Here is a 13919-nt window from a genome sequence, read left to right on the forward strand (position 1 = left end):
ATGTATTTTGTTTATTGAGAAAAATATTATTTGATGTATACATGTTATTTGCAAAATACAAATGAAGTATCACGCAAAAAAATAATTTCTTTGTGTCGAATTGTAAAAAGTTTGAAGAGTAATAGAGAAACTGTTTGAGTTCAATGTTCAAAGGTGTTACATACTCAATATAAAGGTGGTAGTGACCAAAGCTACAGTGCATAGTGGTCGAGTCCTGTGGGCTCGAGGTAGGTAGGTTGCCCCAGATTTTTGCCAAATCGATTTAGTGCAATCTGGAGTAGAAGGTATCTGGCCTCATGGAGCTTTCTTTGGCTACAACCTGCACCCATGCCCCACTGGAGGAATCTGAACTCTAACAAAGTGACAAAGTATAAAAGGAGAAATCTTTACTGGTCAAAGCTGCCTATAGTATCTGGCCAGTGAGGTACATTCCCTGGGCAGAACATTTGAATTTCTACCAATTGAAGCTTCTATCCAAAGGTCAAATGCTTCACAGGGATCTTGTCAAACAGCTATCGTGGAGCCCTCCTCAAGCACAGGCTGTTGTCTTTCTCCACGAAGTCTGAAGGTAAAACGTACAAACGTGTTGCACCTGGCTTCTGTAGATGACCTTCCCTCCATTACAGTCCACCTTAAATTGCACCTAAGTTCCATTCTCTTGCAACCAGATAAACGTGGTTGGTGTTTAACACTTTTTTGTGCTCATTTTCCTTTTTTTATAAACTTCATATCTCTTATTTCCCTTCCTGGAATTTTGTTGTTTTGATGTCATTTTACTCTATTTTACAAATGTTCTCTAAGTTAATGTTGCCTGCTCTGTGCCATAGCTTCTGGGGGGTTAAACTCGGGTAATCTAGTGACCTTATTGGCTCCCCTTACACAGATTGCAATTAATACTTGAAATGGGTAGCTAGCCCATCAACTAATACTCCAGTTTCTTACAGGGATCATTGGAGATGTTAAGAGTGGAACGTTTGAATGACCTGACAGAGCAGACATATGATTTTGATCTTGCTGGTTCATTTGCCTTGACAGTTTATTTGAAGTGAGAGTCAGACTGTTGATGGAAAAATGCTGATGGAAGGCTGCTGAGGGGAATGGGCATAATAGTATTAATTTTGGTATGAGTGATGCTTGCTTTTGAAAGCAAGTAATCTTGATGGTCGTAAAGAGATTGAGGTGCCTTTGTCATTTTGTACTCTGCATAACTCTATTAATACCCCATGAAAATCATTTACAGAGCATTTGTCACTGGAGATCCATTGTGGGCAGCAGAGACATTTTGTGTTCCTGTTCTTGCAACAGGTTCAGTCATTGGTGGTGAATTTTGCCATGCTGTATGCTACAATTTTTCCATTGGTCTTGGAATCCTATGAGTTATAAAATGTTGTACTTCATTGAGTCTAAGGGTCTTAGGTTGAATGGACATCTTTAAGGAAATGATTAAGCCACAGCCTTTAGAAAGCTAGTTGCACTTATGTTATTTCATCAGGAAGTGACATGGCTGAGGGATGAGAGTGCTATAAGAGTGAGTCAGTTATCTTTGTAGCTGAAGTTTTTTGTAACTGTTACTGTATCATTTGATCACATGGGAGACTGACCATAACGTAGATGAGCTGGTTGTAAGTTCTTACAATGGGATGTTTCCTATTACTGTGATGAGTCTTGGCAGGGATAAGTTTCTCTTCAGTTTATAGCCAGTTTTATTTATATTTTCAGGGATGAGCTAGGAGATGCTAGGGTCTTTAGGTCTAAGTGAGGGTTCTTCACTAGGGGATGTTCGGTTGGTTGAAGATGTCTGGTCACCTGGGTGCAGAGATTGTTATGGCAATTTAATGAGATGAAATCTAGGAAGGTATCTGTGAAAACTGTGTTATTTTACCCAGGACTGTACGTCTTCAGGAATTAGCATGAGATGGTAGGTGAGGGTGAGGAATGGATGAGCAATGACATGAAAGCTTATGGTATGTATTGAGTCCCTGGAGTTGACTGGCTGTCTTCCTCTGGTCTTTCAGGAAGGTATTGTGGAAGAATTCCATATTCATGGGGAGGGTAGACTGTCCCACACAGGATTTGGGATGTATTGTCTCTAACCAGTTGAAGTAAATAAAGGGAAAGATAGCCAATCTGTTACTGTCAGAAAAGTATGATTTGATCAATAAAAACGTTAAACTCCTTGTGTCTCATCATCAACAGTAATGATCACTCCAACATGGTGTGAGATTATGTGTTAGGGATGGATTGCAAGAATAAGTAAAGAAATAATTCTTTATGCCAGTTACCAGAATATGTGGGTGCTCTCCTGTGCAAAATGACTTATTGATTAACACATCTCAACAGAATGTAGATGTTAGTCAAATGCCCTATGCTGATTCAGTGATAGAATATTAAATGGCCCTTCAAAGTCTTTGATCCGAACTAATTGATGTATTGAAGGGTTTTCGAAAAGAGACTGCAAGGGCGAATGGTTATTGCATATCAAATGTGACTCAAGCCAAGCATGGCATTTTAGGCAAGAGCATTCTGCCTTGCTTACTATTAAAGGTATAGGTTCTGAAGTATACAAATTCATGTAGTGGTATCTAAACGAAAAGTAAGTTTAAGAAAATACTTGACTGTACTAGAACATGAGAAATATAATAGTTGTTAATTATTTGTATTCACTTTAGTACAAGTATGCTAACATTGGGGTGGCAATATGCTACTGAAGCTAATAGGGTCTGTTTTCCAATGAGGTGGGAAACCTATCTTCAGGCTCATAGTGTTCATGAAAGCAGTGATTTTGAAAGGCGATGGGGGAAATCACAATGTTCCGATTTTTTTTGTTTTTTGCGAAGATGTAAGTGGTCACAAATTCAGAACTATCATTTTCTTTCTTGTTGTCCATCCACCGCAAGCCTCCTTAAGATTAATGTTGAAATACACCCATATTTTGGCTTTTAGCCAAAACAGTCTTTAAACTCCATCATTGGCATGCCTGCAAATTTTGCAAGATATTTCTTTGAAGAACACTCAACCCTCACTTATTAACCATAATCAGTTTTTGCCGTTTTCACTCCATTGTACTGCATAATGTACTACTTAGTAGTTCAACAAGTTTATTCAAGTCAGAAAAATCTATCTCTAAAGTGGCATTTAAATCTAACTCCAATATTCCATCATTATTTGTAGTGCTATGTTTGTGACTACTGTTGTCAGAAATCCCTCGTGTTATGACCCCCCAACTCCCATTAAAAATTACCCTAACCTTTTGCCTACTTTTCATCGATGTTACTGGCAAAATAGGCATCATATGCGCTACAGGACAGTAACAATTCCCCATGAAGAATGGCAAACCGCCTGAAAAAGATGAGTTTAAATTATAATTTCGGCCATTGTGTTTTACAGTCTCCTATTTCTCACAACCTTACTCCAGATATTTTTCAATGGTAAAAAAAATCACAGTAAAAAATGCTAAACAAAAAGTGTGATGTGATAGAAAATAGCACAAAATACACTGCATTTTTTAAAATAGAACCCCAACAAGAACCCTAGTTTGATTGTTTCTGTATTGGGGCTAGATTTCTGGCTACAACACTAGAATATCTTCTGGGATCTTCCCTCCACACTGTCACCATTCCAGGAGTCCTTCCTATCTGAGATCACCACAACCATGTTTTGAAGCCTCAGGCCCTAATCTGACCCTTCATGCCAGGTGTCAGAATGTTATGTTATGTTATGTTAACCAACTTGTATAGCGCAACAGTTGTCTCAGCGGAAAGGCTGACTGCAACAAGACATATAGGCAAAGCCTAAGAAGGAGGGAAGAGATAGGTTTTGATAGCCTTCCAAAACGCCAGATAGTTGTCCAGACAGCGGATCTGGAAGGGAAGGGAGTTAAAGAGTTTAGCCTATAAGCTGAGAAACTACCGTCCCCCGGCACATACACGTTTCACCCGAGGGACGATAACCAGACATGAATGATACTCTGCTCATTCATTACCTCTATTCCCTTCCATGCTCCCATACTCATACCTGTTTGTGGAGTCACTGCTTCTGAGCCTTTGTTCTTTTCTCTGCTGGTACATGTATGCAGGACATTTTCTCAAGATTTGTGGCATACTGTGCTTGATTTGAAACAGTGGGTACCGATGTGGCCCACAAGCACTCATTTTTGGGGACCAACCTTTATTTTTTACATTAGACTTTGACCCCGAGCAAGAGGGGGAAAACACATAGACGTGAGGGGAAAGAAGAAGGGAGAAAATGGCGGGAAAAGTACAGCAAAGGGAGAAAGTTAGATAACAAGCAGGTAGTAGCCGATAGTGGATGGAAGAGGTTGATTTAAGACTACGCATCCTTAGTATTTGCTGCCTAGACATGTAAATGCACTGGTAGCAGGTTCCAGAACAGAGCTTTGGGAACCAGCACTCATTCTATTACAAATTAAGCACTGGTTGCCTACATTTGGGAATTCAAGAACCAGGTAGTCAATTCTTCTCACTGGGAAGCTGCAACCCTGACCCCTCAGAAGTAATATTCAACACACTGAATTCATCATGTTATACTTTTTTATAGGGCTTTTTTCCCCTGATAAATTTCAACAGGATTGTCCTGCAGGAATCTGTCAGGGGTAAGCAGTTGTTGTGATAATTAGCAGATGACTCATAATTCCTATCCTTGTGCAAACTCTGGTTTGCAAAGGGTCTTTAATTTAGAACTGAATTTATAAACAGGGTCTCACTATACACCCTAAAAGAGACCTGTCATAAAGAGGGGTATTCAAGCATCTTAACAGTGTAACTGAAGTGTAATGGAAGTTTAGCTGTTGCAAAAGAAGCACATTATGACTAAGAAATATATGATGATCATGATGATAATGATGGTGACATTTGTGCACCCAATCTTTAATTCTTACTTGCACTCACACTCATTGACTGTCTATTCTCAAACTTCTAGGGCCACTTCCAGATTTGGGTCCATAGCTGTCTTTCACCCCTTCATTGCAAAATCCTCTCTCTTTCATGAGGTCAACTTCCTCCTTCAAGGAGCTTTCCAGAGATACCTCTGTCTACTTAAAGACCCCAATTGGTTGTCCAGTAGCACCGATACACGCCATGTGGTACACACCTCTCCTTTAAGTTGAGTGTAGTGGCTATAGCATTGTGTATTGTTCTTCTCTCCTCTCAGTATTTTCCGTTATCACACCTAAAGCAATTTAAGTTACCTTATCAATTTTTTTTGTGTATGCAGCTAGGTAAAATGTGTTCATCATTTCACATCAGATAATCATCGCTGATTTAGATCTAGATATGTGTTTGTTTTACGTACAGAGTTTAATAAAAGTCAACATTTCCTGTTTGTTTGGAACTGAATCAAAGGACAATTTAACCCAAATTAACCCTTCATGTCTGCATGAATTAAGGAGTGGGTGTGCTTTTGAGTGGGCTTGATAGGTAACTCCATTCTCACATATTTGAGGGGATGGGTTGTCTTTGAGTCTGCCTGGATCTCACACAATGAGGTTTATATATGCCTACCAGTTAGGCATGACGTGGCATGATATGATGTTTACTGGGGAAGATTCCTTGAGTTCTCTGCAACGGAGAGCAGGGTCATGCCTGAAGTACTCATGAAGGAAACGTTTGCCAATAATATGCTATGCTGCCTGGTGAGACACATGGAAAGTTAGGAGATAAGATGGATGTGGGTATCCTTGATGGGGCAAATTGGGAGTAAGTGCCTGCACTCCAAATAGGGGTGGCCATGCAAACCAATCTGTGTTTAATGCACCTTAACATTATTTTGCATATTTTAACTGCAAAAGAATGCACACAATGGGACTTTCCACTAATTGTACATGTTTCAAATGCAAAACATTTTGATAGCACTCACCTTTATTTATGCTATCCTGAAATGCGAGCAGATCCACAACAAATAGTCGGGTGTTAACAGCAAACTATGGATTTAACACAGTCCCATTTCCTTTATGGAAAACAGACTTCAAGTTATAAAAATAGGACTTTAATTATTAGCAATACCATTCATGGTGGTCTGCTGCCACAGCAGGCCACCATGCCTGGGATATCCTCTAAAAATAGTGTTACAATTTGTGACTCATTAGAATTCATGTAATAGGTCGGTGTAGTATGCTGCTCAGCCAGGATGTGTGCAATGTAGAATGTTGGTAGTTGGAATGTTGGAATGGTTTCAGGCTGCTCCTGGTGGGGCTTGTGATTTATATACTTTGTTACTTGTAACTTCATTGCTTAATAAATATACCTGAAGTTACCAACATCAAATGGACTTCTTTCCGTTCATTACAGTCGGATTGTGGCCCACGACGATTCCGATTTTTTAGAGCCAACCTATTAGTGTATGCATCGGTTCATAAAATTGTTTACTGGTCACAAAAATACTGGGCGTATTTTGTGACCAAAAACTTGTATGTCTTGCACTAAACTCACATGAAATCACTGAGGGTTCTGCCGGGGCTTGAACGTGAATTATGAAGGTATATTTGGATAAGGGTCAGCACACCTCATATCTGCCTGTGGTGTGCACTATTTTCTTACTGTTCTTACATTTCTTATGTTGAAGCAACAGTTATTGGGTAATAACGTTGGCATATTTATTGTAATTGAATACAATCAATGCACATTTTTTTGAACAATCAATGCAGAGAAGAATTAAAAATACCTTTTTTGTGTTTTAGAAGAAAGCAAGCCTGACCCGCGTCCAACCTTTCAATTGGAAGATTATTTCAGTGGTGCCTATCGGTATAGTTCATACAGTTTACAGTGGATTTCAGGTAAGAATATATAATCCGTCAACTTCAGTGAAAACTCTAAGTTTATCTAAGAGCTTCACTATGTGTGAATGGGAATATGCAGACAGAAAACAATACATTTGAAAGTGCATCTCATAGACTGGTCAGAAAAAAACGGAATCGTTTCTAACTATGGCAGCTGTGTTTTTTATGTGAAAACATTGTACATTTAGAAGCACAATATGTGAAATGTTGTACACACTGTGCTCTATTTAAAATACAGTGTATTTCTGGCTCTGTATCTCATGTGCAGGTAGTGTCTGTACGCATATTATAGGGATAGTTATAGTAAACTTTGTAGTTAATCAATAGAATTTTTTGATCATGAATAAAAACAATCATAAAAGCACATAATCACATCGAAAATATAAAACAGTAAATAGCAGTTTCAGATATGAAAAATACATAAAAATTGAGGTCAAGAATAATTGTTTAACAATCTAAAACAGACAGTAAAGATTTCCTATGCTAGAGAGCAAATTTAAGAAAAGTGGCGTCACAAACGCATACGTATGAAAGCGCCAGAGTGTATCTGATCACCAAGGCACTTTTGAGTAACTTAATTTAGAACCTTTTGGTATACAATAAAATCTACGCGACAGGGTTTGCAAAGAAAGTTTGTCACACAGGCAAATAAGAATAGTTTTAGGGTCAAAGTGGCCCAAAGGACATTAAAGCTGAAACTTGTTAGACCTGGAATCCTTGTCGTGGTTTCCCCCTGACTTTTTGCCTTTTTGCAGGGTGCAGTGTATGTGAAAGGTAGCACATGTACTAGTGGGGGTAACTTGTCCTCAGTGAAATACTGCCAATTTCGTTTTTCACTATTGAAAGGCTAAATTGCCCATAGGACATAATGGGGATCCCTGAATTCAGAACTTAATAACACATCTTTTAGGAAGGATGTTTTTTAAATTCTGTGCATGAAAATAGCACTTTTAGAAAGTGGCTCTTTTCTTGTTCAACCTTTCTGTGTGCCTCTGCCTTTTTGTGGATTCACTGTCTGGTTTGAGAGTGGCAGGGTCTGGGGTGGCTTAAGGAGTCTGGGTGAGTCAGCTCTAGGCTGAATAGGACGATCTGCATTTGGAGTTGTGGGAGGAGTAGCACTGGGGCCGGAATAGGGCTGTGCCTGCCTTCCACAATGCTGGCTCCACCTCCTGCAGTGTGTCTGAAGAGCATGAGACACACTGACAAAGGAAGAAGTTGTGCAGTGGCAGAGTGCACCCAGAACGAATTTTTATTCTGGGTCCAGGACCCCTCACACATAGAGAACAAAGACTTTTGGGGTATAAATATGAGAGCTGAAACCACTGGCGTAACGAAAAGTGAGGGGGCCTCCCTGCACGGTACTTAGAGGGGCCCCCTCCAGGCTCAATCAGGAGCTCTCCCGGCCATAGTTCAGTGCAGAGGGGGCCCCTTTGAGCTAGGGCCCCCCGCACCGGGTAGGCTGCGGGGGCCTGTGTTACGCCCCTGGCTGAAACCCCTGTAAGTTTGGCTACTTCATAATCAAGAGGTACCTGTTGCCAAAGAAGACTGCGAAAGAGACTGAGGAGCAGGACTGCCCTTGCTGTGTGTCTAGGGCTGGCCTGCAGTTTTCTGTTTCTACTGAGGAGAAGACAAGGGGACTTTTCTGTGTGCTCTGTCCCCTGCTTGAAGAAGGACTTTGCTGTGTGCTGTGTCCATCTGAAGAAAAATCCCCAAGGGCCTGAGAAGAGCTGGCCTCCAGTGTTTAAAGTCCTAGGAACAAAAGGCCTTCACCCCTAGCTTCCCTGAACTTCCTTGCAGGGATTTCTGACCTGCCAGGAGGTGCCTGTAACTGTGTGTGAGGCCCTTGCTGTTGGGAGCTAGAAGCGCAACGCAACGAGGGAGAAACGCGTCGCCTCTGCAGCAGCTGCCGTCTCATCGCTGAGGAAGCGTGCCACTGCTGCTGTTCCCCACCGCATCACCGGAGAAGCGTGTCGCAGGGCCGTCACATCACTGAGGAAGCATGGTTATAATTCCGCGAAGGGTTATCAATGTTCAGACTGGGATGGCGCACAACATGTAGTGGTGAGGTAGTAATGAAGGGGTAAGGTTGTTTGGTGCTGCTTGTTCAGAGAAAACCCTATAACTCTGAAACCAAAGGGTGAGAAGGCTAACCCTTATGCAAAATGAAATGTCAAATCAAGCGCACACAACGATATCAGTGATATGGGTAATCAAGATCTAAAGTTCTCCAAGGATAAGATCACACAATAGTGTTAATTTTCATTCTTGTTTTAATTAGTATATGGATGTTTCTCCTGTTCAAAGGAGATCCATATAGAAAGAAACCAGCCGACACGTGTTTCGTCAGTAAGGGTGTTAACCCAATGACTCTTCAGGGCTGCACTAGTATAGAGGGTCGTGTTCTCGGGGGAACGGTGATAATTCCAAACCGCTCCTGTTCGGGTTTGTAGGGTCCTAATGTGCACGGGTCTGCACCAGGAAACAAGTTAAATGGACCAAGTGTAAAGTTCGACAAAGGCGAGTAATGCCTGTTGTCACTTTTTTAAGCGGCGTTTCCGCCGTTATGTTGAGGTGAACGGTGTTCTCCGGATACGGGAAAAAAAAACGTATCCGTGCACATTAGGACCCTACAAACCCGAACAGGAGCGGTTTGGAATTGAACAATGAACACTATTGTGTGATCTTATCCTTGGAGAACTTTAGATCTTGATTACCCATATCACTGATATCGTTGTGTGCGATCACTGAGGAAGCATGCCGCCGCCGGCCCTGATCACCGTCGCATCACAGGAGAAGCGTGTCGCAGGGCCTGTCGTGGATCTGGAAACCACTAATTTCACGCACGGCCTTGCATGCATCGCCTCGTCGTTGTCGCATCGCATCAAAGATGCCATTTTGTCGCATTGCACCGGATTGTCGCAACGCATCGAGGCACCATCTTGTCGCATGGTACCCGGAGTGCAGGTAGAATCAACGCATCGCCTTCTCTGCGACCCTTTTTGTTTATTTTGCGTTACACTTCCAAGGTACTTTGAGAGTAGTGTTGCGCTCCCATCTACAGACTTATTTTTGCAACAACCTTTTTAAAGACACTCTACTGAGTATCTGTATGTTGGATTTTTGTAGTTTTGGTCTTCTTTAGTTTAGATAAAGAGCTTTTATTTTTCTAAACGGGTGTGGTGTCCATTTGTGGTGTTTTTTCACTGTCTTACTTTGAGTGTTGGTACAAATACTTTACACATTGCCTTTGGCATAAGCCTGTCTGCTTGTGCCAAGCTACCAAGGGAGTGAGCAGGGGTTATCTAAAGTGTGTATCTCCCTTACCCTTACTAGAAGCAAAGGTCACTATTTGGTCAAAGGTACTAGCCTCTGCCAACTTGAGACACCCAGTTCTAACATTGGTGGCAGCGGTGGGATTTGAACTTGTATTTATAGTTGACCCACAGCAATTGGTGTACATCACTAGATTAGTGCAGACCACTATGCAACCACATACTGTGTTTTTTTTTGGTTCTATTTTTGATCTGATCCTTGAGTCATCCACGCATCATGTCTCAGAATGGTAAAGCAGCAAGTGAGAAGGCCGAATTGGAGTTTCACATTGAGGATTTGTATTCCTACAAAGTAGATCAACTCAAGCAATTTTGCAAAAATTTGAGATGTCCCATGAGTAGTAGCTCTAAGAAGGATGAGCTGCAGAAGGCCTTAAAAGCCTGGTGGGAGGCCAAAGAGGGTGAGGAGACAGAGAATGCAGAAGTGGATGAGGGTGCGCAAGGGAATGGGTTCAGGTCACAGGATTTGCTTGTGCCAAGAGCAGCCTCAAGGGCTGGCAGTGTCCATTCCACAGGAGTTCTCTCTGAAGAGGAGCGGTAGGAAAACCAGAGGATCAGAAAGCATGAGTTGGAAGTTTTGAAATGAAAGAAGCAGGCCAGGGCGGAAGAGAGCAAGAGCGCTCTTGGTTTGGAAGAGAAAGAAATGCTTTTGGCTCATGAGTTGAGCATGAGCGAACTGGACATTAAGGCCAAACAAATGGAGTCCAGTTCAAATGGTGGCAGCGCACAGCCAGTGCAAGGGGGTAAGGTGTATAAACCCTAGGATTTAGTGCAGAATTACCAGAAGGGTGATGATATGTATGTATGGTTTGAGTCATATGAACTTGCATTGAGGATGAATGAGGTGCCTGAGAAGATCTGGACGGCGGGCCTATGGAAACACTTTGAGGATTCTGGGAGGGATGTATCGCCACCTTAGAGTGGGAGGTTAACGTGACCTACGCCAACATGAAGGAGACCTTATGCCTCAGGTATGGGCTCACCCCAGAACAGTAAAGGCAGAAGTTCGGGAACTTCAAGCAGCATGATTCAGACACTTGGATTGAATGTGTGAGGTTGTACATGCGTGCACTGGAGGGTTGGATAAAGGGCAGCAAAGTAACTGATTATGAGGGGTTATGCCATCTAATTAGTTGGGAGAACTTAAGCAGTCTATGTGTTCCAGAGCTGCGCCAGCATCTTTTGGACAGTAAGTTAACTGATCCCAGTGAGCTTGCTAAGGAGGCAGACCGCTGGACTAGCACCAGGGTCCACAAGGGGATTGTGGGTAACACAGCCTAGTGTTGGCAGGGCCCCCAGCAGAAGAGTGGGGGGACAAAGGTAACCAAAAGGTGTTCTCTAAAGGGCCCCAATACAGTTCAAAGCGAAAGGAGTTCCTGCCCCCAACCTAAGACATCTCAGCCCCCTGAGGGTGGGCCTACCTTCTGGGGTCCTCCCAGGTGTTACTCATCTGGCGAGAAAGGTCACATTGCCCCTAGGTGCCCCAAGAAACCCCAGCACCCACTGGTGCTCAGTCACTGGGTTTAGTGAGTGTAGCATTGATGGATGAATTAGTTTCCAGTGAAGGGGAGGAGCAAGCATTGGTGACCCCTGTCTCTTTAGGAGACAGAGAGATGGCCCAGGGGACCTACTTGCCTGAGAACACTAAGAAATACAGGCAGTGGGTGACCATCAATGGGAGGAGGGTGGAGGCTCTGGGAGACACAGGAGCCAGTGTGACATCTGTTCGCTGTTAATGGGTGTCTGAGGAGCAGGTTATTCCCAATGCACTTCACCCTGTAGTTGCGGCGGACAACTCTGTGCGCCTCTGTAAAGTGCCGCTAGTTCCCTTTGAGGCGGGGTCTCCCGTTCCTTGAAGGTCGATGTTAGTCCATCCATGGATGTAGACTGTCTGCTGGGAAATTACCTGGAGAGTTCCCCATTGAGGGAGGTGGAAAGCCAGGCTCAGTTAGAGATGTTGGGTGTGCCTGAGTGGGTCTGTGTGGCCACTCGGTCATTTGAAGCCAGTTGGGGTAATCAAGAAGCCCTGGAGCCTGATACAGTGGCCCAGGAGCCTGCCAGGAAGAGGAGGGGTAGTGGGCATTGGAACCCAGCCCCCGAAGTTCCCACAGTCCAGGAGGAGGCAGAACCTGAGGGGGATACCCTACAACCTATAGGGGAACAGGTGGCCGAACTGGGAGACCTACTTGAGCTGACCCATTGGCAGCAGGAAGGAGGTCCTTCCAGGGAGAAGTTCTGCAAGGCACAGATGGAATGCACTTCTCTCATTGGTGTGCAGCAACAGGCTGCATACCAGGGAGACCTGCCTGAGCTGACCCATTGGCAGCAGGAAAGAGGTCCTTCCAGAGAGGAGTTTTGCAAGGCGCAGTTGGAATGCACTTCTCTCATTGGTATGCGGCAACAGGCTGCAGACCAGGCAGCAGGAGATCAGTCCGGGTCACATCTCCTTTACTGGGAAGATGGATTACTCTATAGTGAGCCTGTGTGCTGGTGGTACCCGAGCACTTCAGGACCTTCCTACTGGGTCTTGCTCATGACGTGCCTCTCGCAGGATATTTGGGGTGCGACAGGACCTATAAGAGGCTTGTGAACCACTTTTACTGGCCCCAAATGAGGAAGCATGTCGGTACACATTGTAGGACTTGCCAGGCAAGTGGCAAGAGTGGAGGGAAGTGTAAGGCTCCCCTCCAACCCTTTCCTGTGGTAAGCACCCATTTTGAGTGGGTGGGCATCGACACTGGAACCCAAAACAGTCTTAGGCAACAAGTTTATCTTGGTCTTGGTGGGCCATGCATTGATGAGGATCTTTTCCCATATGGGGTTCCCCAGAGAGGTGGCTTCCTACCGGTGTACCAACTTCATTTCAATGTAAATTACTTCTTTGTGGGAGGAGTGTGGTATGACTTACAAGTTCACCACTCCTTACCATCCTCAAGGGAACAGGTTAGTTGAGAGGATCAACCGAACCCTGAAAGGCATGATCAAGGATCTTGCTGAACCAATGAGACGGAAGTGGGACATCTTTTTGCCATGCCTGTTGTTTACCTACAGGGAGGTACCCCAAAACCTGCCTTATCATGGTTGAAAAGTTTCATCTCCAACCGATCCCAAAATGTTCGCCTGGGCTCTCATTATTCTACCTCCAGGGAGCTCACTAAGGGGGTCCCACAGGGCTCATGTCTAAGCCCCACATTATTTAATGTGTATGTGGCCCCCCTGGCGAAGGTCGCAAGGAAATTTGGGTTCATACCAATATCCTATGCAGACGACACCCAGCTATTGTTCCCATTCCATAATATGACCTCAGCAGTAAGGAATTCCTTTGCTGCTGGAATGAGAGCCATAGCTGGATGGATGACCTCCAATTGCCTACAATGTAATGTGGGCAAGACGGAGGTCATGCTCTTTGGGAAGGCACCACTCCTTTGGACACCTGAGTGGTGGCCCCCAGAATTGGGTACAGCTCCTTGTCCTAAGGAAAGTGTGAAAAATCTGGGCGTCAAGTTGGATCAATCCCTGGTACTAAAAGATCATGCCACACAGGTTACGGGAACCTGCATGAGAGTCATTGGCCTACTCAGAAGGGTGTTCCCATACTTAGCTGACCATCATCGGAGAACACTAGTACAAACCTTAGTTATGAGTAGGCTTGACTACTGCAACGGATTGTTTATATCCGCTAATGCAGAACAGCTGAAGAGACTGCAGGTTGTTCAAAACACTGCTGCTAGATTGATCCTTAATGTCCCTGCGAGAACCTCCTCACATCCTCTACTGAGCAAGCTACACTGGCT

The 13919-nt window shown here is 43.7% G+C and overlaps 1 protein-coding gene across 7 annotated transcripts in view; it reads left to right on the top strand.

Annotated features, from left to right (window-relative positions):
- The window catches only part of LOC144823287 (dipeptidyl peptidase 4-like), an 867366-nt gene that overhangs the window by 339050 nt on the left and 514397 nt on the right, over window positions 1-13919 (top strand). For all 7 annotated transcript variants that reach the window (XM_078681655.1, XM_078681657.1, XM_078681659.1 and 4 more), the window contains one exon: window positions 6695-6790. In XM_078681655.1, the coding sequence (XP_078537781.1) occupies window positions 6695-6790 (96 nt within the window). The remainder of the gene's footprint in view (window positions 1-6694; window positions 6791-13919) is intronic.

Source organism: Lissotriton helveticus, chromosome 3_1 (assembly GCF_964261635.1).
Source record: "Lissotriton helveticus chromosome 3_1, aLisHel1.1, whole genome shotgun sequence".
Taxonomy (NCBI): Eukaryota; Metazoa; Chordata; class Amphibia; order Caudata; family Salamandridae; genus Lissotriton; species Lissotriton helveticus.